The sequence below is a fragment of the Penicillium verrucosum genome, assembly GCF_028828655.1.
Source record: "Penicillium verrucosum strain IBT 35672 chromosome Unknown utg000004l_segment0_segment0, whole genome shotgun sequence".
In the NCBI taxonomy this organism is placed as follows: Eukaryota; Fungi; Ascomycota; class Eurotiomycetes; order Eurotiales; family Aspergillaceae; genus Penicillium; species Penicillium verrucosum.
Window position 1 is genome coordinate 3966472 of NW_026643213.1, and position 24678 is coordinate 3991149.

Genomic DNA, 24678 nt, shown 5'->3' on the forward strand with positions numbered 1-24678 from the left:
CCTTTCATTCTATACAACATACTACACTATATACCCCTCTTATATGATCTATCATGAACCCCTCTATTAATGTCTGTGAACACATCAGAACCTAAAATCCAAACGAACTCTTGATCGATACTTCCTACGAACCATGTGAATAATCCATTCCCATTTCCATTTCCCCCATTACCCATTACCCAACATTGCCAAGTCACCAAGTCGCTACGCGCATCATTTTGACGTGGCCCAGTAAGGGAACCAGTTTCAGCTCCACTTAGATCGCTGATTTTCGGTCTGAAACACACTCTAGATCGCGGAGGATTTGGAAATTTAGAAATTGTACGGAGTACTCCGTAAAACGGTGAAGCCTTTGTGCTCTTCCCTGTTCCCTGTCTATTTTCTCAATATTAAGTACTAACAAACTGTCGCGGAACTAACGGTTGGAGGATCGAAAGATACGAGAATGACATCCCTGCGGGGGAGAAAGTTGATGTATCAACTCTGTCAACGTCCAATGAGAACGGATGGTTGGAGTGTCCACTTGAACAAAGAACAGTTACTATTTGGGCTGGATTTGACGGGATATTAATTAATTACGGAGTACTCTAGAGTATTCTATAGTACTCTATCGCCAATACTAATATAACTAATTAACTCAACTAGTAAACCGTTACACTACTTCGTACCTGACAGCTCCGATCATTTTTAAACCGGAATGATACAACATATATAACAAACCCAGTTAAATTAAATTCCCTTGATAGTCTAAACTGTAATCCGGAGATTACAAGGAGCCAATGACTTGCTTTTGTTGGATTGAATTGAAGAGTACAACATATGTTGTATGTACAACTGTTGTACTATAATATACAAATTATATACGGAGTACGGAGTACATATCTCAGTGATCGGCTATTGTTCCGACAATCGCACTTGCATACGGAGTACATACACATGATCTACACTAAAATTGATTGCAATCTAATAAAATACTGGCAATATGGAGTATATGTCTATTTTGTAGGGCATGACCTGTAAAATCAACAATGTTGGTAACACATCCACCCAAGTATCTCCGTAGGAATCAATGGCTGAAAAAAAGGGAGAAACAAAAGGAAGAAACAAAAGAAATCCTTGAGCATTCCTATTCTAGATTAATCCAAATCCCTTTTCTCCTTGCATCGGGCTAATGCATATGACTTCAATTACATGAGACAAACGAGGAGGTTCTCCTTCCAGAACTCGTGGCATGTCGAAGCATGCGAACTCGGGCTTTTAGCTGTGATATATCACCTGCAAGTGCTATCTTCTATTTGTGGAAGCAAACGCGTGGGATGTTCACCGCTGATACTGTAGGGAGTATCTCTTCCTGTGAGCTTCAAAGAATACGAGGTGTTTGATGCAAGTGTCCGTGTTGGCCATGCAGTCCACCCTGGCCATACTCTCTACTTCAGACCCCTGTCAGGGGATTGTAGTGTGAAGTACGGAGTAACCAATGATACTTAATCCAGCTATGTTGTAGATTGAACTAGAGAACATCATAGGAGGCTTGTATTATCTCTCGCTCTGGTTGTATAATAGTTATGAGTCGAGCGAAGGATAGTTGAGAGATCGTCATCGCATTCGTCGTTGATCATATCAAATGAAGGTTTCCAATACTTCGTATATACTCCGTAGATATATTAATTTTACAAGCAGTACTCCGTAAATGAAGAGTCACATCGAATTATTTGGCATCCAAGTGCATATATATATATGCACTACTATGTTATATGTACAGGTACTCCGTACATCTTTTTATTAAACACAAATCTATAACACCCACTTTGTACTCCGTATTTTCAATCTCATCCACCTTTCTCATCCTCCCCCGTCACCTTCTTCTTCCCAGTCTGAACCTTCGTAAGCGTCAACTTCCTCCCAATACCCCTACCCAGCATACCACCCTCAAGCGGAATAACATCATCCTCAACCGATGTCCTCCTCGAGTTCGAGTCTTTCTCCAGACTAAGTAACACCTCAACTGCATCCCGGTCCTCAATAACCTTCGGATGCCGCTGCGCAAAGTAACGCGCATACTTGTACAGCGACCAGTAGCAGCTGAACACGTTGACGACCGTCAACGCGATCTTGTAGAACGTGTAGTAGAACAACAGAACTTTCCAGTCGATGCGCTCTTTCTTTAATCGGAGGTGAATCTCGTTGAAGATTATCACGTTGAGGATGTACATCGCAATCGTGACGCCGAGAAGCATTCCACAGAATGAGGGACGGACTATGAATGAGATTGGGAGGATGAAGGGGGCGAGGAGATAGATGAGGGTTTCATAGACCTGTTAGGGTCAGGGTTAGCGTATGTAACTTTAACTTTGACCTTGACCTCAACATCGACATCGAGATCGACATCTGCATGTTTCATCAAATGTCAAAGATAGTATGGATGGATGTGCTTATCATACCTCTTGGAAAACACACAACTTCGCACCAAACTCCCACCAGCCCAGCTTCCAGCTAGTCAAGATATACTTCAAATCGTAGTACACACCAACAACGAAAAAGAAATTCCACCGCTTAAACCGCTGCTGGAAGATAGTCATTTCACCGAATCCACCACGACTACCCCCAGAACCACTCCAGAACACCGAAGCCGGCGTTTCAGTTTCGACAAAGACCTGCGAACACATTGTAATGCGTCCACCCAGACGCCGGCAGGCATCGCCGAAGAACCAATCCTCGGACACGGAGAACCCGGGATGTTCATGGAAGGTCTGTTTTAAGAACTCGATATTCCAGAGCGAAATAGCTCCGTGTGGGAATGTCGCACTTCCGAATTTCCCGAAGAAGGCACGCTGGATACCGGACATTTTATATTCGAGGTCCTGCGCTTGTTGGCAGTATGTACCCTTTGAGGAATTGGGGCCGACACTTTTAATTGTGTATCCGATGCATTTGACGTTCTTTTTGAGTCTGTCGCTGACAATTGGGAAGTTTGGGGGCAGGAGGCAGTCGTCGTCGATTAGGACGGCATTTTCAAAGTCTTTGGCTGCGTAGCAGCCGACAAACTGTGCCACGATCTTCGAGCCGATGGGTACCCAGAGGTGATGTACGCCGTAGGGTTTGCAGACTTCTTCTGTGTTATCGAGAGGTGTTTTGGAGTTGCCATTTGCTATGACGAAGATGTTTTCTTTCGGGAAGATTTTCAAAGCGGCTTCGATAGTCGCCCCGACGATTGTTGCTGATTTATAGCAGGGGATGAGGAGAGCAGTTGATTTTACCTTGGACATGTTGCTTTCCAAGTCTGGAGATTCGGATTCAGAGTCCGCAGCCGGAGGATCTTTCTCGAAGAGGATCATCAGGGGACAGAATGCGTATCTAGTCCTTGTTAGGGCAAGAAAGTTGGAGTCTCGAGAAGCCACTTACAGGGCAGCAAGACCAATGATAATGGCGTATCCTCCTTGGATAACGAACTTGGTTCGGACAACATAGTACAGCCACCAGACAGCACCTTTCCACAGTGGCATCCCGACGAGGACGAAGTAGACAAACAGAACGAGGAATGCATAGATGCTGTATTCAAACAATAGCCGCACCCAATGCTTTCGTTGGATGGCAACTCCTCTCAATTTGGCCTTTTCATAGACTTCTTGCAAGTTGCTCTGCTCGCTGCTGATTGTCTGGGAGCTGGCGTTGCTGGGTGGTTGGGGACGGAGAAATGCATTCTCAACTGGCGTTATTGGTCCTTTCTCAGAGATTGGAGAGGGAGGCTCGAATGTGGTGGGCTTTGCATAGTAGTCGAGATTACCTGGAGAATGAGATAGGATTAGCTTGATGTATATAAGATGGTGGCATCAATTTTGATATGGTCTCTCAAGACATTCTACAAGTCTCTGCCATAGATATGGGATATCAATATCATACCCTGAAAAGCAGTAGGCTCACTGCGTCCACGGGACCGAATTGCAGTATTTGGTCTTGCTACCGATCTCAGAGCAGAAAGACTCAGTGGACGATTGGAAGAAGTGCGAACCTCTGGAAATGATATACGATTGTTGTCAGGGAGGGACTGTTCCCATCGAGCCAATTCCCAGGGCGAGTTGAATTTGGCAGTCGTGAGTAGTTCTTTGGGAATAAAAACATCTTCCACAATGGACTTTCTAGGGTTTTCTTCAGCCATTGCGGGTTATATATTCAATTTGCAACCATAAACGAGGGTATAGTAGTCAGAATGAAGGGACGGCAACCTGAGGTCACCAGTAAAAGAGTGAATATCTCGCTACAAAAAAAAAAGGGACTTGAGGAAGGTGTTTCTTTTATTTATGATTGAAATATCCCTCTAAACCAAGATCTCTATGGAGTAAATCTCTTTGCCCAAGACTGTGGGCCAAGGTTGAGTGGCGTCTCCCTAGGGCATACTAGTACAGCTGAGACCTGAGAGAACTTGGAAAGGAAATGAGGATGTTGATAGTTGCAATTACAGTATCATTATTCTAGGTCTAAGATGAGTTACTACGAGTATATGTGATATAGTAGCATGCCAACCACCATGGGTCTATATGTCTACATGTACGACGCGTTGCCATGTCTTTTCTGAGATTTCTGAGATGCAGGGACCATGAAACCTCGCACAAGAAGAACATAAAAATGGGGATAGCTAAGAATAAACCAATGCGGGTCGTGGATTGTGTTCTTTACGCCCTGGGCCTACCACGGGCCAAGTGAATCATGTTTGGGGTCCATGTTTTTCCATACTATACATACAAGTGCTCATATAGTTCTTATGAAATAGTTAGCTATTGCGTAGAACATCGTCAATTATAAAATGTCAAAGTAGACTATCATAACAGAGCATCTCAATGTATCGCCCAAGGAAAGTCTCAAAATGGGTTCTCCCTTTACTCGGACAAGTTGTGTAGTGGAGCACTTTCAGAGATTTTAGCGTTATGCAGAGGCAGAGCCTTACAAGCCAGAGATCTCTAGCTCGATGATCGTCATTGTCTATTCCTAGATGGGAGAGCTAAAGTTAGCTGCATCTCACCTCCATTGCTTGTGGGTAGAATGGTACCCGATCTCGTAATTATAGTGGGGAATTATGCTGGAAGACGAACTGCCGTGCTCCGTACTCCGTACTCCGTAGACGATGTTTGGTTAGACCCCCTTTCCAAGTTGGGTACTGGACATATAAATTTTCTCCAATGTTGCATTCCTATAACCAGTTAGAACTCAACAGAAAGAAAAAGATGGAAAAAGAGAGAGAGAGAGAGTCCAATGTCTTTCGGAACCCTCCGAAATTGGAAGGTCCCGAGGTCACCGATCAAAAGTGTCGGCCCGCCATTTTGGTTTTTCAGCCACAAGACGAAAGCCACCGAAAGCCACATGGGCCGAAGTATTCCGATTTTGATGTCGAAGGGTTAGGGTTAGCATAGGGTTAGAATAGTTAGGGGATAGGATAGGATATAGGACAGTTAGAGTCTTATATCTAGAACTCTTAAAGTTCTAGCCTCAATTCGAAACAGCTGGATACTTTAAACACTTTAAACATGTTGATCACCGATGATCAATTAGGTCAACAAGTTTAACCACTGACAATGCAGTCATTAACATCGATCTATGCTAATTTTGACAGTCAAAAAGGGGGGAAAAAGAAAAAGAAAAAGGAAGAAAAAGGAAAGGATAAACCGGAATGTAAGATTACAAGAATAGTACCATGGTACTTGGCACGGAGTATAGATCTCCATTACCTTGGAAGCACTGAAGACAAGATGAAACTGCGCTAATACAATTCTATGCCCCCCAGGGCAGGTGCTGAAAGTTATCAAATAGATCCCAAGGTTGACCTTTCACCGGACTGGGGCTTGTTCCATGGTTCAATTCCTTTTTTTTTTCTATTTTTTTTTTTTTTTTTGTTGTGGATACCGAGGTATATGTCTAGACATTTAACTAGTTAACTAGAATCTTGGATAGTTACATGCTAACTAGTTCACTAGTTCACTAGTTAGTTATCCACTACTAATGACTTGCCTTGTATTAATTTTAAATTGTGAATTTACTACACGTTATACCCAAGAATATACGATAGGGAAAATGATACCAAGGTTGCACATTCGTAAGATAGCCAAAAGCAAGAGCAGCAATGGCAGAAACAGAAGAGCTTATCTAAAGCTGCAGGTAGAAACACCAAGTCATTTTGATCTCATGGTCGGGCTTCAAAGTAGTAGCATAGGCAGACACGCAAGACCAGTAAGATCCAGATTGCTCGTCTCAGCACAGAGTCATGACTAGGAATGCCCCCCAATACATACCAGCTATCAGCCTCCTCGGGAGGAGGAGACCAATCCTCAGTCGCATCTCGGGTCGCGGGGTACCGGTGCAACTCGATCTCATATCGATGAATTCGGGCCCGTAGAGCTTTTGCTTTGAGCCAGAGATTATTTCCTGGCCCTGGGTTCGAAGTCATGATCTCATTGCCCTGATATTTTTGGCCTTTTCTCTCCTCTCTCTTCTTCTTTTCCCCTTCTCATCAACCATCATCGATATTGATCAATCAACCATCATCAGCAGTTAGCCAGAAGACATTGCATTGCTGATCTCTCTCTTCTCCTGACTCGCTGTCACTTTCTGTCTGTCCATGAGCATATGTTAAAGCCTCGGTTGGGGAATGTTCGCGCCCAGAGTTCGAAATTTCACTTGAGCCATAATGATGCCGACGAGGGGAATTCATGACCAGTTCGAGGATGTATTTTCTGTTACCTTGGTCAGCCGGTTCGTATTAATGTAGTGATAGAGGGGGTACCAACGTGGATGAGGCGGCATGTTGTGGCTCATATATATGGAAAACATATATAGTGGTGGGAAGCAACCAACAGAGATGCATTCAATAATATGAATGGATAGGATCCAGTGTAGTTCCCTGCAGGAAGACGAGTGCGTCCCATGGATGTGTCGACAGCCCTCAACATGGACGCGGGCATAGTGGACGATTATGTAGCTGGCCAGCCTGACAAACAAGGCCCGGTGAACTAGGTATCCTTCTCAACATATCTTAATCTTCCGGCAGTATCAAGAGGGTTTTGTGTGTAAGGTTTCGTATGTGACGATAGAGGAATTCTAGAAAGAAACAATTATCCCTTGTTATCCTTTTGAACATCCAAAGATCTTCACCACTTTCCTGGCTTCAACCTGAGCAGCCGAGATCGAAAATGAGAGTTTTGAGGACGACTCAACCCAGCCATGTTGTTTATCCCCCTCGCGGGGCCATGTCCGAGGAGACCAGATCCGCTGCCAATTGAGACGGTGAATGTGGGCTTTGGGGGGAGGAGCGAAGCAAGGTAGGTGATTAAGCTGCTGGAGATGGCTAAGCAGCAGTGTGGGTATCTCTTGGGCTCCGGCAAAAGCTGCTTGGAGATTTGGGGCATATCCATGCTGTTCTTGGGCAACGCTTTGTTCTTAATACAGAAGAAGAGTTAGCAATGATTACTTGGAAGAGGAATGGAGACAAATAAAGACTATACGTACTTTGGCAAAGCTCGGGATCACATCATGTTACCGACCACTAACAGGGCTTTGCGTTGCCGGGTACAACACCCGGCTTTGGGGTTGCGGCGCGAAACAGGAGAGGTGTAGCCCCGCCAGACTGTTGTCGTAAAAGCCATGCATATAACCAGTAGTGGAGTGTTTTGAGTCATGCATCAACATCCGGCCAGTAACAGGGTTCTGGGATGCCAACACCCGGAATACCAACGAGAATTTTGTGTAGCCGAATGTTACAGAATGGGCTATGAGAGAGGAACGGCAGAAGGGCAGAAGGGAATCCGTGGGTGGGTGAAGGGGAAGGGGAAGGGGAGGTGGAGGGGAGGTGGGAGAGGAAGGGAATTTATAGCCTCTGGAGACCGGGGGGGAGTGCATGTATCCGATTTTCTATGCAGACTCTTCTAAAAGATGCCAGGCAACAGACGAACGCGTGAGACAATCCATCACATCCGTGCCAGGACGGTGCTACATGACATAGAGGAAGATGAAGATATCCACAAGGGTAATCGTAGAACAAGAATAGAAATGCAATATATCAAGACAACCAAATACCAATGCATTATCATTACGCCGGTCTATGTATCCCCTAGTAGAAACAATACGCTCCCACCAAATCAAAAACAACAGGGTATAAACATCCTAGACCAGGATCTGTCCCTTACAATGCATTAAGAACCTGCTGCATAGCAAAAGTATTGGAGTCCTCACGACGCGAGACGTAGGCTCGCACCTCTTGCACACTTAACTTACCCTCCTGGGTAGTATTGCGTCCCGAGCCCCCAGGTCCGCCAGTCGTGCCGCTGGCAGCACCACCCCGGATTCGTTCGCGGAGAGCCTCGGGTCCAATCACAAATAGACTGCCGACTTCCAGTAGCACGTCCAGCGCACCACCGGGGCCCTTGGTCTCATCGTCAATATCCCAGGATCTGAAGAGGTCTGCATATTGCGTCATATCTTTGGTTACCATTAGCCCGCCAGGTCCACTGACGGAGAACCGTTTGAAGTGTTCGAGGAGGAGACCGCGGATTCCAAGGGTTATCTCGGTCAGCACTTGGCACACGTTGGCGCCGCTGGATGGGAGAGAGGTGCGCGCGATGTTGTGAAGACGGGTTAGGAATGAGGTTATTGATGCGCAGGTCTGTTTAGATTAGTAGGGTTCATGCTAGGCGTGGATGTTGAATGGAACGTACTGGAGTCTGTAGCATTTCCAACCAGGCCGTATTATCACTCTCCCTGGGACGGAAGTCATTCTTCTTCTGGCCAGATAGCAATCTGCTAACCCAGGAGAATGTGGCGTCAATGGTTTTCTGCTCGATACTGTTGATTTTGTCCTCGATACGCGAGGTGGTTTGGCTGGTGCGCTTCTCCATATCCCGGCGAGTGGTAATACTCGCGGCTGATAGAGGAAGAAGGACCGCATGGATGCACATCACCATCAATGTGGTAATACTGATCGTGGTGCGAGCCGAGAAGAGGTAGGAGAAGTCGGGCTCGGCCTTGCCGGATTCCTGCGACGTAGCCGCTTCCAGAGCGGCATCTAGACAGACATCCACGTATCCCTCTCCCATCGCGAGGAGAAGCAGGCCGAGCAAGGCGGAGACATCTTTGGGTGTGTCGCTGTTGACACTAAGCTCGAGTCCTCGGCCCACGGCCTCGGCGAGCCACTTCAGCATCCGCTTAGCATCGCTGAGATTAGGCTGTCCATCTTCTTCTGTGAGCTTGATCTCGGTCAATCGAGTGGTCTCCAGCGTATCACCACCTATCTTGGCTACGCTAAGCAGAACTTTTCGCTGGATAGGTGAGACCTCTGGTGAGTCCAATCGGCTGATAAATGCATCGCGTGTAGTCGAAAGAAGTTCTGATCCAACCCGGGATAACGAGGCCATGAAAGTTGTTGCCGCCTTCTTGCGGCGGGCATGGTAGGAGGTGAACCTGAACAAGACCGCGTTGAAAAGTTCTTCTAACGTCCGCTTCTCGCGTTCGATGTAAGACGATCCAACGAAATAAGGAACAAAAAGCTCCTCCAGCTGCTGATCTAGCAACACGGCTGTCTGAGAAGAAACTGGCTCCGGATGCTCGGTCAGCCCATGCGACTTCAAATCTTCAATCAAGGCACTGATATAACCACGGGAGCTTTGTAGACAACGGAGGAACGCCAGTGACGATACACCGGCCGCTTTCTCCAGCACCATTTCCAGCCGCTGCTGAATAGATTGCTGAAATACCCGCTGTAAGAACTTGCCTAGGACTTGCTCGTAGTAGGGGAAGGCCCGCCGAATAATCGCAGACTCCTCCTGAACCACAACCTTAACTTCATCGACTAATGACTGGAGACTGGAGTCAACGCCAGGAAGCTCCGCGTCCGGATCAGCCAGTTTCTCCCACGATTCCGGATCGCCACTGACTTCCTCCGTCACCAGCTGGCTGCGCTCAATGAAGAACTGATGCTGGTTGACGAACAAAGCGATAACACTAGCACCGCCATTGAAATCCTGCAACACAGTCGCGCAATCTCTCATACCGTCAAAGTTGGCCTTGCGGTAGAAATCGTCAAACTGCTTCAACAAGTCCTTCTCCAGCGTCTCGGAGAACTTCTCGATAATCTCTCGCGTGTTCCGTCGCGGCGTGCTGCTCTCGTTGAGATCCTCAGACGAAGAGCTATTCCCATACCCACCATTTGAGCGAGCCCGATGTTCTTGCCAGCTCTGGGGGTCCAGTCGTTGACTAATGCGCAGCAGTTGGCGTGCAATATGTGCGGAGCGCACCTTGGCCTCTCCTGTGCCCGATCGCCGCAGACCCTCCAGTAGTGAGATCTCGCCCCGATTGCACACACCGTCCCAGCATTGGATGAGGAAATGTGCGTCCAGAGCTCGTCGTCGCTGTCGGTCTAACTCCTCCAAGCGCTTTCCTGTCTCGACTGCCATGTTCCCCGTCCCTGCTGGATTCTCGCGGCCGGGGGCATTTAGAGACGTGTCAAGCTGTTGAAAGTTTTCAATAGTGTGGCGGAGCTTCTGACCGAGGGTGTTGAGGTTCTGGTCATGTTGCGCTTCTGCGCGACGGACAGCTGCAGAGAGTTCATTCTCGCGGAGCTCGAGGTCTCCGGAGAGCTCGCTCAGGCGACGTTGGGCGCTTTCGAAGGTGCGGATGAGGGGTTTGGGGTCGAAGGGTTGGTTGGCAGCGGCGGCGGTACTGGCTAGCGAACGACGGCTGTAGATTGCTGTGTCGGAGAGAGCTTCAATGAACTCCTTGACAATGAAGTCCCGACTAGAGAAGTCTTCGAGGGTGAAACTGGGCCCTTGGGGGAAGACGGTGCGGGCGGGGTTCGTGGTGATGGATGCATTGTCCATCATGATTGATAGTGGACAGACATGAGCTGCCTGCAGAGCTGGACAATGGTGTCTCCTCTTCCTTAGAATTGGAGTGTGTAATTGAAGGGAAGGAATCCGGGGAAAGCTGGAGGAGGGGAGACGGATTTGGTTCGAGGGAGATTTATTGCCACGCACATCTATTTTCTATCTACAACATACAACATACGTATATATTGTACGTATACTCCAATATTAGGCAGAGAGATATTCAATCGAAGCTGAACTCGATATATTAATAGAAATAGCAATAATAACTAAAATAATAATAACTTAAATACTCCAAAGTACTTCGAAAATAACCAGAATAAGAACTTTTAATCATTTAGTTACTAGTTATACCTCTGTTCATCAATCCCACACCTTACCAGAACATCCACATCTCCACTTCCCTCCTTCACTCACCACAACAATGGTCTCCCAACGAGATCGCGAGATCCTACGCGATGACCTACGCGCCCGCGGTACAAAACTCAGCGTAGAAGAGCGCGAAGCCCTCCTCAAGAGCTATCTCCCCGAGCCCACCGAGCTACCACAGAAACCAGCGCAATCGACTGCCAACGAGCGTCGCAAGACCCGCAAAACGCCCGTCCGGTCATTCCTCAAGTCGCAATTACACTACCTCACCTATGCCATCACACATATCATCTTCGGCATCGTTGTCCGTCTCCTGCAGGCTTACCACGCTGTCGTCGACCGCATTTTCGCAATCGTCTATCACCACCACCGCACCCCCGAGCTGATCCGGAAAGATGTGAAGAATCTCAAGCGCTTACCGCAGCATCTGAGTACTATTCTCACACTGCGGAAGGAAGATGACGCCCTTGCGGTGTTGATGGATGAGGTTGCTGAATTGGCGGCCTGGAGTTCGTGCTCCGGGATTTCCCAGCTCAGTGTATATGAGAAGTCTGGTATGGATGATCTCCTCTCTACTATCCACTATCCAGGATATGCGGGATATGCAGGATATAGTACACAATAATACTAACCCTCTATCTAGGTGTCCTGAAATCATGCATCCCAGCCCTCCACCAAATAATCACCACCAAACTCGCCTCTTACTACGGCACTCCAAGCCACCAACCACTTCTCCAACTCTACGCCCCTCACCACCCAGTCCACCGCAGTGCACCCATTTCCAAAAACACCGACAACACTACCAAACCCCAAACCCTGACAATCCTCCTCCTCTCCTCAACGGACGGCCGCGAGACTCTTGTCGACTTAACCAAGACCTTAGCGGAGATGAGCCAGAATGGCAAGCTTTCCCCGGAGGATATCACCCCGGAATTGGTCGACGCGGAGATTAGCGAGATCACTACGCAGCCATTATCTATGGATCCCACGTTGCCGGATACGGTGCTGAAACCTGAGCCAGATCTGTTGCTTGTTTTTGGTCCGTTCCTTAAGCTCGATGGGTATCCGCCGTGGCAGTTAAGGTTGACGGAGATGTATTGTACTGGTGGACGCAGTCATGGACTTAGTGGGGATGGAGAGGCTGTGGAGTATCAAGGGTATATGCGTGGTCTTTGGCACTTTGCTGGAGCCCAGATGAGGTTTGGTAGGTAGGGTAGCTGGATAGTTTGAGGGTTGTGGTTGATATTGAGATTGGTATTGGGATTGGGAAGAAGTAGATTTGCATGTGGATGAGCTTTTGGGGTTTTCATTTTGGCTATACCCTTACCATATTCCTGTACTGTTTGTTCTATGGTTTTTCTTTCTAGCATAGCATCAATGCAATTAATCTATGTTTCTATGTATCTGTTCTAGTATCAGCCTCCAGTCTATGGTGTTACCAGGGTGAAAATCTTACTTATAGGACTAATAGGATTACAGGAGACATTGTACATTGTTCAGCATATAGATGCCTCTATCTATACTATTACTCTTACTTTGATCCATTTTCGTTTGGTTTTCACCTTTGGATGTAAACCGAGAGCAGTCTATTCTGTACACACATAGAGTTGGAGTAGGAGTATACAAGTTGATATCATTATGCTATATGCTAGAGTATATCAATAAGAAATGAAGATCATTCGCCATGCTGCATGTCCAGTATAAATGCCAAAAAGAAATCCACCTCAATCCCAGCCAGTCCAGTCCAGTCCAGTCCAGTCCAAATATCAAACTCCAAAAAAAAAAGAGCCACTCCACAAGGAGCAGCAGCAACACCCTGAGGTCATAAAGAAGGTTATACTATAGTTTCATGCGTATCATTCTCTCATATTTCCCCTCAATTGCCACAGAGGAGAGTGAATCAACTCCATATATAACCCTCACCCGGTCATATCTTCATGCCGCATATCATCCAAAGCCCAATCAGAAGGAATAGTCGCCGCAGCCCACGAGCCCGCACCACGGACACAGTCAAGACAGCGCACAATCTCCACTCCAGTCTCGGTGACTTCCTCAACAGCGCAGCCAGAGCAGATTTTCCTCCTCGGGGCTTCGCTAGTATCGTAGCTGGCGTCGTCGGTTGAGCTCGTATGCATATGCATATGCACTTCTGAGAGACCGAATTTCCCTCCGCAGGATGCACTATCACATTGTCGGAGACAGATGAAGCATGCCCGTTCGTGGCATAGACCACAGTCAGCGTAGGCGTCGAGGACTTGGCGGGTTGTTGGGCGGCGGTGGCAGATGTGACAGGGGCGGAGCGCAGAGGGGGAGGCAGATTGTTGGGTTGGGTACTGCAACGGGACGAGAGTTTTTGGGGAGACCGGGGGTGAGTATGGGTCTTGGTTTGGGGTGCCGTAAATGTTTGGGGAGAGGTGAGTTGGTGATTGTGATTGTGGGTGCTGGAGTTGATGTTGATGCTGGTGCTGGTGGGATGGCAGTGTAAGATAAGGGCCTTGGACATGTCGGCGCTTGCGAGGGAGACATCGTGGTCGGAAGGAGACGTCTGTTCCGTCTGGGTGTCGTGATAGAGGCAGTGAGCAGCCCCCGTCGTATTCGGGCCGATCGATTCGGCAGGATGGGATATATGTTGCTCTGGTGACCATGTTAGTCTATCTATTCACCCTGAGAGAAACATTGTTCGACTTACGGACGTGCTAGGGTCTTAGGTTCCTCATGGTCCCACTTGCGTTTCTTCCATGTTGCCGTTATCGAGTCGGTCTGCTCGGGCGAAAACCCTGGCATTGGTGGTATTTCGTATATATCTAAGCCAATTTGATTATGTTATAGATGGCTAGTAACACAAGGAAACCTCAAGGGAAGTCTTCGAGTGAAGTGAAGCTGACAAGGAGATCCAAACAAAAGAAAGCCCAGATGTTGGTCGGGCGGTGTGCCGATAGGAGAGTGTTATCGGCGCACGTTCACGTGGCGATTGGCCTTGATCGAGTCTCGGGCATAAACTGTTTTGAGATTGTTTTTATATACAACTGGACAAAATATACAAAATATATACAAAACTAACCAAAGAAGTCAGGAAATATTACAGCCATACCAGAAAAAAAAGAAAAAAAAGAAACCTCTACTCCTTTTCCCGAGTCATCGGAGACCAAACACGATCTAAACGAGCCTGAATAGTTTCCTCGTCAAAACGCCCACTGTCACCCACATAATTGCGTAGAACCTCATAGGTCATAAGCCGCCGAGGTGCTTTGCGACCTGTCATCAACTCAAACTGAGCAATGCCCTGTTCGGTTACATTCTCCAATCCGTCAGACAAGACCCAAGGTCGTCCAGTCTCGCTCCGGACTCGGCGCATTTGTCGCAGAAGGGGTGTATCGAGGGGTTTATAGGCCAACTATATTTACTTAGTACGTGTGACAAGAAGCACACATCCAGGAGGGAAGAAAAAGCTCACCTCGAGTATCACACCTCCAGTAGGACTCCCAAGCCACTGCACGGGCATTTCAAAGTTCGCCGGTGGTTCATCTCGGTCTGGATCAGCCGGTACACAAGAGGCAACGAGACTAGGCTGAGCAGCATCCGCGGGCCAGTCTTCTCGAAGCGACTGCAAGACACAAACCACCTCAGCCGAGTCCACCTGCGACGACGCCCAGGAGTTGAAATGTCGCGCGACTTCCTCGGCACGCGACTGCGTGCGGTTGTAGATGAAGATCTTCCGACATCCAAGTCGGAGCATGGCATAGATGGCGGCCCGCGCCATACCGCCCGCGCCAATAACTAGGCCTGTCGTTTTTGCGCTAATTGCGTTACGCGGCGAGAGATGTCGCCTTATGCACGTCATTATCCCGACCCAGTCGGTGTTCTCACCGTACCAACCCAGCACGCGCCCGGCTTGGTTGCGTCGGCTGGCTTGTTCTTGGAGTGGGAACATTGTTCCGTCCGCGTGTCCACGGAGCGGCATAATTGTGTTGATTGCCCCGATGGCTTCGGCGTGTCGGCTCTTCGAAGCGAGCTTCTGGTATACCTGTACGCGCCATGGCTGCACGACGCTGGATCCCCCGAAGTGCGGATCTCGGCCCAGTCGGTCTAAGACTGCGAGAGAGGGCGAGTCGGGGATGCTGTAGGTGTGGCCCATACCGCAGTGTTGGTGTGCAGCATTGTGCATTGCCGGGGATAGACTGTAGGTGACGTTCTCTCCGTAGATGTAGAACTTGAGCGGGTCCAGCACGTAACTGTGGAAGAGTGCGCGGACGGCGTCGCGAGAGGTTATTTGCGGGTCGTGTTTATTCCCAGCGGACTGAGTGATCGCGGGGTGTGTTACTGCAGTGAGGATCGAGTTGAAAACTTGTGAGGTGCGACCCAGGGCGCCAATATTATAGGCAATGAGCGGTGGGTGATCTCCCGGGAGCGATCGAATTTTATTGGAGTATTCAATCGCAGCCGCATTTTCCTCGCGCTTTGTTGCGACCCGGAGGAGGCGAACAAGCTGACAGCCGAGCTTTTCAGCTTCATTGTAGATGGCGACGCAGCCTGCGCTCTCCCACGTAGTTGGGGAAGATGGTTCAAAGACCTGCTGGCCGATGATTTTGGTATTCCCACGACCTTTGATAGTCCCAGCCAGCCGGGATCGGTCTTGGGCCAGGTCCACAACAAGATATTCTACACCCAGACGTAGAGCGTGCTCGAGTATGTCAAAGTAAGGCCGAGAAGAAGAGGTGGTTGGTTCCGGGAAACCGATGCCGGTGGAGGTGTCAACGGAGAGGATCACAGGCGTCCGCGCATTTCGACGCAGGACAGAGACCTGTTTGCTGACAGTGGCTGCCATATCCGGGTTCCAGCGATCGATACACAGCTCGATAGCATCTCCACCAGACTCGAGCTCGGTCAGATTGACATTGTCGGCGATCAGATCTGAAGATCGCACGAAGATAGCGTGGGTGAAAGAGCGTAGTTCTGGTGGCGTCTCTAGCAGAACGAACGGCGAGTCATAGCTCGAATAGTTCACATCAAGTCCAGTAATGAACTGCACAAACCGGGTGAAATCCTCTTTCACCTCTTGCAACTTGAAAGAATAATCCGCAGACCGGCGATCTGGGCTCCCATCGTCCGACGCACGTGTCCGATCTTCAAGATTATAGAATTCGAAATTCGAACACATCCGATGCATCGGATCCCCCTCACGGAATAACCGTACCGCCTGGTCCTCCAAGCCAAGCAATTGCTGAATGCGACCGATATCGCGCAGCAGATGGACGACGGGGTTGGACTGGGCATAACGACGCAGATGATCCTGCACAGGTCGCGTCAAACTGGCCAACCCACACTCCATGACGCAGCCCGTGCGATGGTTATCCAGCATCATCTTCAGGACTTCGATGTCCCGGCGCTGGAATTCCTGGCTGCCGTACCGCTTGAGGTATTCCTGTCGCGTGACGCCCGTGACTTCTCGGAAGTAGTGGTCTTCGGTAATGAAGCGTCGCTTCAGCGCGGTCGCGGCGACGAAGCCTAGCGAGCGCTTGCCGCATCCGCGGATGCCGATCAGGACGAGGGATGCATTGGGAGCAAAGGTGCGAGGAGCGGACTCCGGGCGGAGTATGGGAGAGGGGGATTCCTTGATAGCATATGCGGGGATGTCGGACTTGATGTCGGCCATGGGAGGAATGGAGGGTTTGGAATCGAGCATGGTGAGAGACGATGGATCAATTGGGGTCTACGTAAAGTGAACGAGCGCCATGATCAGATGCACTCAAGGCATAGAATCGCATTCAAGATCGAATGTGGGATGATGAGAAAGGATGAGTGGGACTTCTCATGTGAATAATAGATAGGGCAATTTAGTTGTAGAAATAGCCTAAAAACCTAAGTATATTAGTTAGATCGATCGCCGAGATGGATAATGTTCCAACGGCGAATTGTTCCCCGGAATGAGAGGAACTGCCAAGTTGCCGCTCAGTTTGGTACCCGGCAAAAGGCTTTTCCACCAGATCTCAGTCTGAAGAACAGCAAGCACATCTCGGATCATTTACCGGAAGCTGAAATGTTAAACTTGGAGATATCACACTTTTTTTAATTATGGATCCCTTTAATTATATTGTAGATGTTGGTTTGTGGGGAGGTACTTGTTAAAAGAGATCTAGACGTTGAAGCATAAATCATATACTTATAGTGTTGTATATATATAGCAACCTTAGGATGATCCACAAGTTTTCTGGCAAGGGAGAGAGAGCATCTGATTCCGGACCTTGCGTGACAGTATCGAAACCTAGAGATCTGAGGCATTTCCGCAAGTCACATACGTCGGCTAGGGTAGTTGATTCTAGCAGGTTTAGAATCGCTGTCTGTTCCTGCCGACAGAGAGAATCGCGATGATCTAGAGAAACGAAGACCTGGCGTTTATTGCTCATCATGGGATAGGATACACAGGAAGTAGAGGAGATAGACTGAGATTGATAATGGACTATGTCTTTGAGAGTAGCACTTGATAGATGATATTATTTGGCCTTATATCCAATATTGGGTGCCTTGTGTACCATCAGATTACACTGGGAGTCAGCCGATGACTCCTCCTATTTTCTCCGTTGAATACTTTGAATCTCATATGCATCAATCGCTAGCCAGCTTCAATATGAGTACATATTGCAGGTGGCAGATTCTATGTTCTACCAAAAGAACAGTGTCTAAATATACTCGCTATATACTATCTCCCCGGCCACCGGTCCTTGGCTGTCTTGCAAGTATGCAAGTATTGTAGAATAGATAAGATATAATCTGGGCTTACCTCTCACACTAATATGCTCTCAGAGACCCAATATAACTACTACATTCGGAGTATATAAATGGTTGTTGTATAGAGTCTCAATCGGGTTAAGCGCCGTCGGCTTTGGTCGGGTATAGTATTTTGAATGCCTTGATGCCTTGATGTCTTAATGCCTTGATGCTTTTATGTCTGATCAAATACGAACTAACTCATCAGGGTAAAACTTATAAATAAAAGATATCTAATCTATTTCTAGTAGCCCTATACATACAGAACAGTTCAATATGTATATTAATCTCAAGTACGTTCAAAAGTTGTCCAGCAACTAAACTATGTTGTATGTGGGAAAACTGTGGGGACATGGAGATCCCCGATAATTCCGAGTGCCTTCACACATCCCGAACTTCGCGTCCGAGATCCTCCTCTCGGCCTAACTGTGAGCCTTTTGCCGTGGAGGCTAATTACATGGCCTTAGACTCTGCTCCTCCACTTTTCTATTGGCGGTACTCTGTACTCTTCTTCTCATTCCGAATATCGGCCTGTTTCTTTATACGGCCCGAGCTTATATTACTTTCAACTTGATTTGATTCAGTGAACTCCTAATTGAAACAGAGCTAGAGCTACTGGTTCCCTTATTATCTCTACATGGCGCGTCAACCCGTGCTAATAACCCCTCTTCATGGATGAGGGATCAGATAAGGCCCCTCGGCGCAAGAGGGTCTCCCGTGCTTGCGATCGCTGTCGCAGTAAGAAAGTGAGTCGCGTCCGGCCTTGATCTTTTCTCTCGTGTATCTCATTTGCCCAATCTAACATTTCGGCAATCCTAGGATAAATGTGACGGCATTCGTCCCACTTGTTCCGCCTGTCAGGCATCGGGCCAGTCCTGCTCCTACGACCCCCATGCGAAGAAACGCGGTCTCCCCGAGGGCTACGTCCGTGGCCTGGAAAAGTTGTGGGCACTATCGATCTGCAACATTGATGGGTTCGAGGATACCATGCTGGCCATGCTAGGAAATACCGCCGAGTCTGCCGGTCGTCGCGAGAAACTGATGTCCGTGTGGTCGGACGATAGTACCTCGGAGAGTTTACACGAATCTTGGAAAACGAGTCGACTGTTCGGCGCGCTGGAGAAAATGCTCTCTAGCTCAGATGCGCCGGGACCGGCGACGGGGAAGCGATTGCGTGACCCGCAAGATGATGGCTCCGATAGTCAATGGGGGTTCCGAGTAGCTCGCACTTCTACTCCGCTCGGTCCGGGTGCTCCGCGTGTAGTTGAGCCTTTTTCCGCGTCACCGGGGGTAAAGCGGGCTCGATTGTCCAAAGAGTCAGATGGTCGGGGTATTGCTGGACCCAGTCCCCATGCGCTGCAGTTACCGCCTCAGACGTCGCAGCTGCTCGATATCTATTTTGCAATCACGCATTCATGGTTCCCCGTGGTGGCCAAGCATAACATTCTTCGCGCTTCTTATCTCTATGCCAACGGCCCTTTCTCTATTGCTACGGCTTCACCTGGGTCCGGCGATCACGCCGCTCTGTGGGCAATCTTGAGTTACACCATCACTCAATCGCGAACAATTTCACAGGCCGGTCCCGCTGGAACAGTCGCTCTGGCGAAGGAATACTACACCGTCTCGCGAAAGCTCATCCCCACGGAGAAAGACCGTTATGAACCCGGTCATATTCAGGCGTTACTCCTGCTGAGCTTAGTAAACATGGGTCTGGAAGATTGGACCGCAGCTTGGCTGTTGAGCGGCCAAGCAGTTCGCATGGCGATTTCCATGGGTCTTGGAACTGTGTCCGACAGCCGGCGGTCTGATGAACTCAGACAAGGTAAGGCGGTCTTCTTGGGATGCTTTGTAGTAGATTCTTTGCTCTCTTTCCGTCTTTCACGGAGTCCAGCCATGCCTCCAAGCGACCTTACTGCGGTAGGCCTGTTGGAAGAAGATGGATTAGAGGAGTGGAACTCCTGGGTGGACGTTTTACCACCCACGGGTGCTCCGCAGGGCAGCAGGAATTCACCGCGCCGAGGACCACTCTTGGCCTTGAGCTGCTTCAATCGGTTAGTTGAGTTGGCGAGCGTTCTCAACAAGGTCTCCCGCCACATATCTTCGGGATACAACATGGCCACCTTTGCACATCAATTGGTCATGGAGCTTAAGCAATGGGATGACTGTCTACCTCTGGGATGCCGCCTGATTGGACCAGAAAGCATCTATCCAGAACGACATTCGGCCTTACTTCCCCATCAGAGTTACCTAGGTTTGACCTATGCGGCCACCCTGCTTTGGCTCTATCTGCAATTGATATCAGGTGAGCAAGGGTTGCATCGCTCACAGCGCCCAGCCACAGAGGGGGCCAAGAAGCTCCTCTACCGAGGGCTCTCTATGCTCACCCAACACTTGGAAAACTTCTCTATGTGCGGTCTTCCGCCCCTGTTCGAGCTAAGTCTTCGCACTATTGCGGAGCAAGCGTCCAGACTTCGCACTACTGCCGACTCATCGGATACCTTCCCTTTTGCCAGGTGGGCAGACGAGTTCCGACACAAAACGACAGCTTTCACATCCACATGGCCGGCCTATGGATCTTTGGTTACTAACATGGAGAGGTGGCAGCACTCTAAAGATGTTGTTGGGGGGGCCATCCACCTTTCCCGGGGCAGTCGTCCTTCCATTTTCGGGTGCACCCATGGGGGGGCCCATGCAACCCCCAGGCGGAGCTCGCAGTCTACCCCAGAACGGTGAAGGAGATTACACCTCTTCTATCCTTGGCATCAGTATGCCAGTTGATGGGCAGTCTTTGACCCCAAAAGACACCGTAATGGAAAACACAGATTTAGGCATGATTGACGTGCCACTACACCACCCAATGGAAGTACAGTCAGGTCTACCAGACAAGGTCATCCCGCGCAGCAGAGCAGATTCCATGTTTGGCACAGCCAGCGCACAGCATCAACAACCACAACCCCAAACCCCCGACTCGACATCCTCAAACCCAATGATGCCTGGTAATATCGACGCCATCTTCAAAGATCTGGCATACCTGGACACTACTGAATGGTCCACGAACCGTGAGGCCGGTCTGAAGGATTTCGGATTCTTGGACGATAGCACATTCCAGGCTTTCTGTCACGATCCCGATCGCTTAGGCGGATCACAGCCACTGGTTCATCCGCCTTCCATAGCGGATATTTGGCCACCGCCTGGGTTCTTCCCAGAGACGTTCCAGGAAGTGCCCGAGGAGTCTATGGGCGGCTGAGAGATTTCGGTATGATCTCGCCAGCTAGCTTTTAGAGACCATGTTCTTTTGGTCTACTACATCTCCCTTGAGGGGGTCATCGCCCGTTTTAGGGAATCCCACTGGCCTCCTGGGCTGCCTATAGACTTTCCTGTTCTTCCGGACACAGTCGTCATGGGACATGGGGATCTGTTTGGCCACATAATAGCCACCACCACAATCTAAGTTTTATGCTTAGTATCAAATCAGCCCGTGGGAGATTCATCCCGGTGGCTCATACTTCCTCCTTACAGGGACGAATCTCTTGTTCGTCCCGCCTCACGGGAGACTGAATGTTATCAAACTATGTACATATACCCACGCTATAGGATCACTCGAAGTCCAGCGCATCTATGCAAGTGTAGTGGCTGAAACCACGCTACAAATGAAATATCTTTATCAAGAATATCACAACACACACAAAATCGTAAAGTAGACGTTTTCTATACAACTCTTGACATCTTTCTATTCTATCTCTATTCGATGCATCACAACCCACATCTCCAATCCCCAAAACCCAACCCCTCTACCACACATTCCCAGAAGTCTGCTCCCTCCCCAACTTCTTAACATTAACATTCCTCCAGAACCACGTACAAAGAATACAAAGCGGCACAAAACAAACCCCAACAATCGCCATCTTCCTCTGAACATCAGCATAAGCCCCAACAATAGCATCCCGCTCCCCGCTCCCATCCGCATACGACATCTGCTTCACCAAATCCGCAAAGATACTCGCCGAAAGGTGCTTACTCTCCTGCGGCAGTCGGTTATACAACTCCTTCTCGAGGATATTATTCCACATCCCGCCCGCAATGGCAGATCCCACCGCCGCTCCAATCGACCCGAACAATCCCCAGATAGCTACCACAACTGCGATCTCTTGGTGCGTTACCATCGCCATTATGGCGAGTTGTCCGCAAACGGTGAATAGGCAGCTACCGAGTCCCACTAGGATTTGAATCATCGTTAGGAGCCCCACGTGTGTGTCGGGCGCGCGGAATGGGACTAGTAGGGCTGTTCCTAGGAGGAAGATGGGCACGCCTGCCATGGCGGTCCATTTGAAGTCGCCGGTCCAGCTTATCACTCTGGGAGGGAGAGGTTTGTTAGATTTTGGATAGGAGTCATGTGTGTGGTGGTGTGGGGTGCTTACAGGCCGAAGATAGGGCTGAAGATGAAAGAGGTCAGGGAGAAAGCGTTGAGCACGTAGTTGGCTGTTGTGATGTCGAGTCTGTTGACGACTTGTAGGTACGAGCTGAAGTAGCTGTTCCACGTACTGGTTTTCGGGTTTTAGTATATTGCCAGCTTTGGTGTTAATGGCGGGGAAGAGACTGGTACTTACAAGCAGGAGATGAACATCACGCCGTACAGCATGGACGAGCCGATCATTGTTGGCTCTTTCAGATACTTCCACGGGAGGAATTGTACTGGTGAACAATATCTCTCCCAGATATAGAATGCGGGTACACACGCCACACCGAGAACTTCCATGGCGATGATGTATCCGCTCGCCCATCCCTTGGGACCGTAGGAGGCAATGCTAAATGGGATCAGGATGAGGGAGAATGCGGCTGTGATTAAGATGATTCCGACAACTGAGTCAATCACACCTCGTTAGTCACATGTCAACTGCAAAAGAAGCTGCATATAGGGATGGGTACATACCATCAAACTCGATGAGATAATGAGCAATAGACTGCCACCAGACACGTCCAGAACGAACCTTCTCAAGGCTACCGCTCTTCTCCGCCCGACGTTGCATAAATAGCATCACCGCGGCCACGGGAATACAAACTCCAACCTGCATGATCGCGAATGAACCGAATGCCCAATTGAAGTCGAGGTTGGTGTAGAAAAGGTTAGCGATTTCCGGACCTGCAAAGGTACTTGCGATACCAGGTGTACCGTTCAGGCCGATCATGATCATCCGATTCTTGAGCGAGGTCATATCCGCCAGCATTATTTCAACGACGTAGGCCAGACCGATGTGGCCTACCCAGTATAGAGTGTGTGCTGCGGTGTACATCTCCATGCTTGTGCAGGTAGCTTTCATGATCAACCCGATCGTGACGAGAAGGAGCATGATTAGGAATCCCTCCACACGGCCCCAGATGTCGATGATCTTGGCTAGTGTGAGCTGCGACGAGCCGCCCAGAATAGTCGAGACAACGCTGACGACTGGCAAGAGGCCGTGTTTGTGGAATGAGGATGTGACATAAGGGTTTAGTGCGCTTTGAACCGAGCTTAGGAGTGCGTCTACGAACGACACCAGGTAGAGCCTGTGTTTTGGTGGGATGTCAGTTTTTACTTTCTGTTACTCTGGGCGAGGGGTAGGAGGGGAGTTGTGGATTGAGGTCCAGACTTACAGAATGAACATGAGAATGAGCGTCTTAGTCGACCATGTCGATGTAATGGCTCTTACTCGCCGCACACCACCCTGGAACTCGTTCGAGTCTCGACCAGACAGGCTGGCCTTGTCGTCAGATGGATTGTCCATGCCCTGATGGACTCTGAACTCCTTCATTTCCTCGACATCCCGGCTAGTATTGGGCTGTGTGGCCTGATCGGATATGGTTGTCTTTTCCATTATAGTTGAATAGAGACAATTGAAGGGTCCTTGCAACCATGAGGAAAAGTTGTACTTCAAATGGCCGGCACCACCGGAGGAAGGCAGTTGATCATATTATGTGGGAAGAATTCCCATCAATCACCTCCTATCAGATCATCTGATAAAAAATTCACATCCTCATCGTCCAATCAGCAAGGGAGTAAGGGAATTCGGGTTCTTTAGCGTCTTGGTAAGGTTTCACCCCATGGCCCGTGAGCCGGGTTAGACCGACGAGTTCGACTTAGGGCTCGTTCGCCTTCGGAAATTGCGCGAATATCGGAAGTTAATCAATGTCTTGGTCTTGGCCTTGATCTTGAGGGGGCAGTGCATTCATTAATATCTAACTAGTTAGTTAGCAATTGCATGTTGTAGGTACGTGCCCATATCTTACCTTCACTATAGATCCACCAGTCCATATAGATCGGACTTTACATATCCCCTAAACTATATCTGATCTCTTCCCACTGTAAATTCAATGTCAGTGTGTCAATTCATTCTCTTCTGGACGTAGTTTCGGTGAAGACGAAACCAAGACAGACTAAGCAGGAGGGATCTGCATTGTTGTCTAACATTGGGACTTGGCGTAAGTGGATCTTCCAGGGTACGTCGCGATAAAACCCTTGGTCATGATTATGCTTGAATTTGAATCAGGGATTGATGTCTGTCCTGGTTTTTTTGGTTTTTTCTATTTTTTCGTGAAGTCTGGAACCCTTTACAGTGAGGATATGAGGCCAGAAACGACCACCTTTCCGTAACTTGAGGCGTCCAGTCGTGCCTTTGGTGCCCAGGGGCCCAGGGGGCCTGACATA

At 48.9% G+C, this 24678-nt stretch overlaps 7 protein-coding genes across 7 annotated transcripts; 2 read left to right on the plus strand and 5 right to left on the minus strand.

Moving 5' to 3' along the window:
• Positions 1-1829: 1829 nt before the first annotated feature.
• N7516_010789 (uncharacterized protein) lies at positions 1830-4156 on the minus strand (the record flags this gene model as incomplete). The annotated part of the gene is made up of 4 exons (XM_057223507.1): positions 1830-2315; positions 2442-3354; positions 3403-3784; positions 3901-4156. The coding sequence occupies 4 exons, from the start codon at positions 4154-4156 to the stop codon at positions 1830-1832; spliced, it is 2037 nt and encodes a 678-aa protein (XP_057070728.1).
• A 4011-nt stretch (positions 4157-8167) lies between these two features.
• N7516_010790 (exocyst subunit SEC10) lies at positions 8168-10859 on the minus strand (the record flags this gene model as incomplete). Its single annotated transcript, XM_057223508.1, has 2 exons — positions 8168-8647; positions 8700-10859. The coding sequence occupies 2 exons, from the start codon at positions 10857-10859 to the stop codon at positions 8168-8170; spliced, it is 2640 nt and encodes an 879-aa protein (XP_057070729.1).
• Positions 10860-11286: 427 nt separating this feature from the next.
• N7516_010791 (ditrans,polycis-polyprenyl diphosphate synthase) lies at positions 11287-12443 on the plus strand (the record flags this gene model as incomplete). Its single annotated transcript, XM_057223509.1, has 2 exons — positions 11287-11785; positions 11875-12443. 2 exons carry the CDS (start codon positions 11287-11289, stop codon positions 12441-12443), a joined length of 1068 nt encoding a protein of 355 aa, XP_057070730.1.
• Positions 12444-13150: 707 nt separating this feature from the next.
• On the minus strand, positions 13151-14015 carry N7516_010792 (uncharacterized protein; the record flags this gene model as incomplete). The annotated part of the gene is made up of 2 exons (XM_057223510.1): positions 13151-13865; positions 13921-14015. The coding sequence occupies 2 exons, from the start codon at positions 14013-14015 to the stop codon at positions 13151-13153; spliced, it is 810 nt and encodes a 269-aa protein (XP_057070731.1).
• A 334-nt stretch (positions 14016-14349) lies between these two features.
• Positions 14350-16914, minus strand: N7516_010793 (repressor protein; the record flags this gene model as incomplete). The annotated part of the gene is made up of 2 exons (XM_057223511.1): positions 14350-14625; positions 14686-16914. 2 exons carry the CDS (start codon positions 16912-16914, stop codon positions 14350-14352), a joined length of 2505 nt encoding a protein of 834 aa, XP_057070732.1.
• Positions 16915-18667: 1753 nt separating this feature from the next.
• N7516_010794 (putative C6 transcription factor) lies at positions 18668-21243 on the plus strand (the record flags this gene model as incomplete). The annotated part of the gene is made up of 3 exons (XM_057223512.1): positions 18668-18742; positions 18816-20509; positions 20601-21243. The coding sequence occupies 3 exons, from the start codon at positions 18668-18670 to the stop codon at positions 21241-21243; spliced, it is 2412 nt and encodes an 803-aa protein (XP_057070733.1).
• Positions 21244-21787: 544 nt separating this feature from the next.
• Positions 21788-23848, minus strand: N7516_010795 (uncharacterized protein; the record flags this gene model as incomplete). The annotated part of the gene is made up of 5 exons (XM_057223513.1): positions 21788-22349; positions 22415-22537; positions 22604-22856; positions 22927-23540; positions 23628-23848. The coding sequence occupies 5 exons, from the start codon at positions 23846-23848 to the stop codon at positions 21788-21790; spliced, it is 1773 nt and encodes a 590-aa protein (XP_057070734.1).
• Positions 23849-24678: the final 830 nt, after the last annotated feature.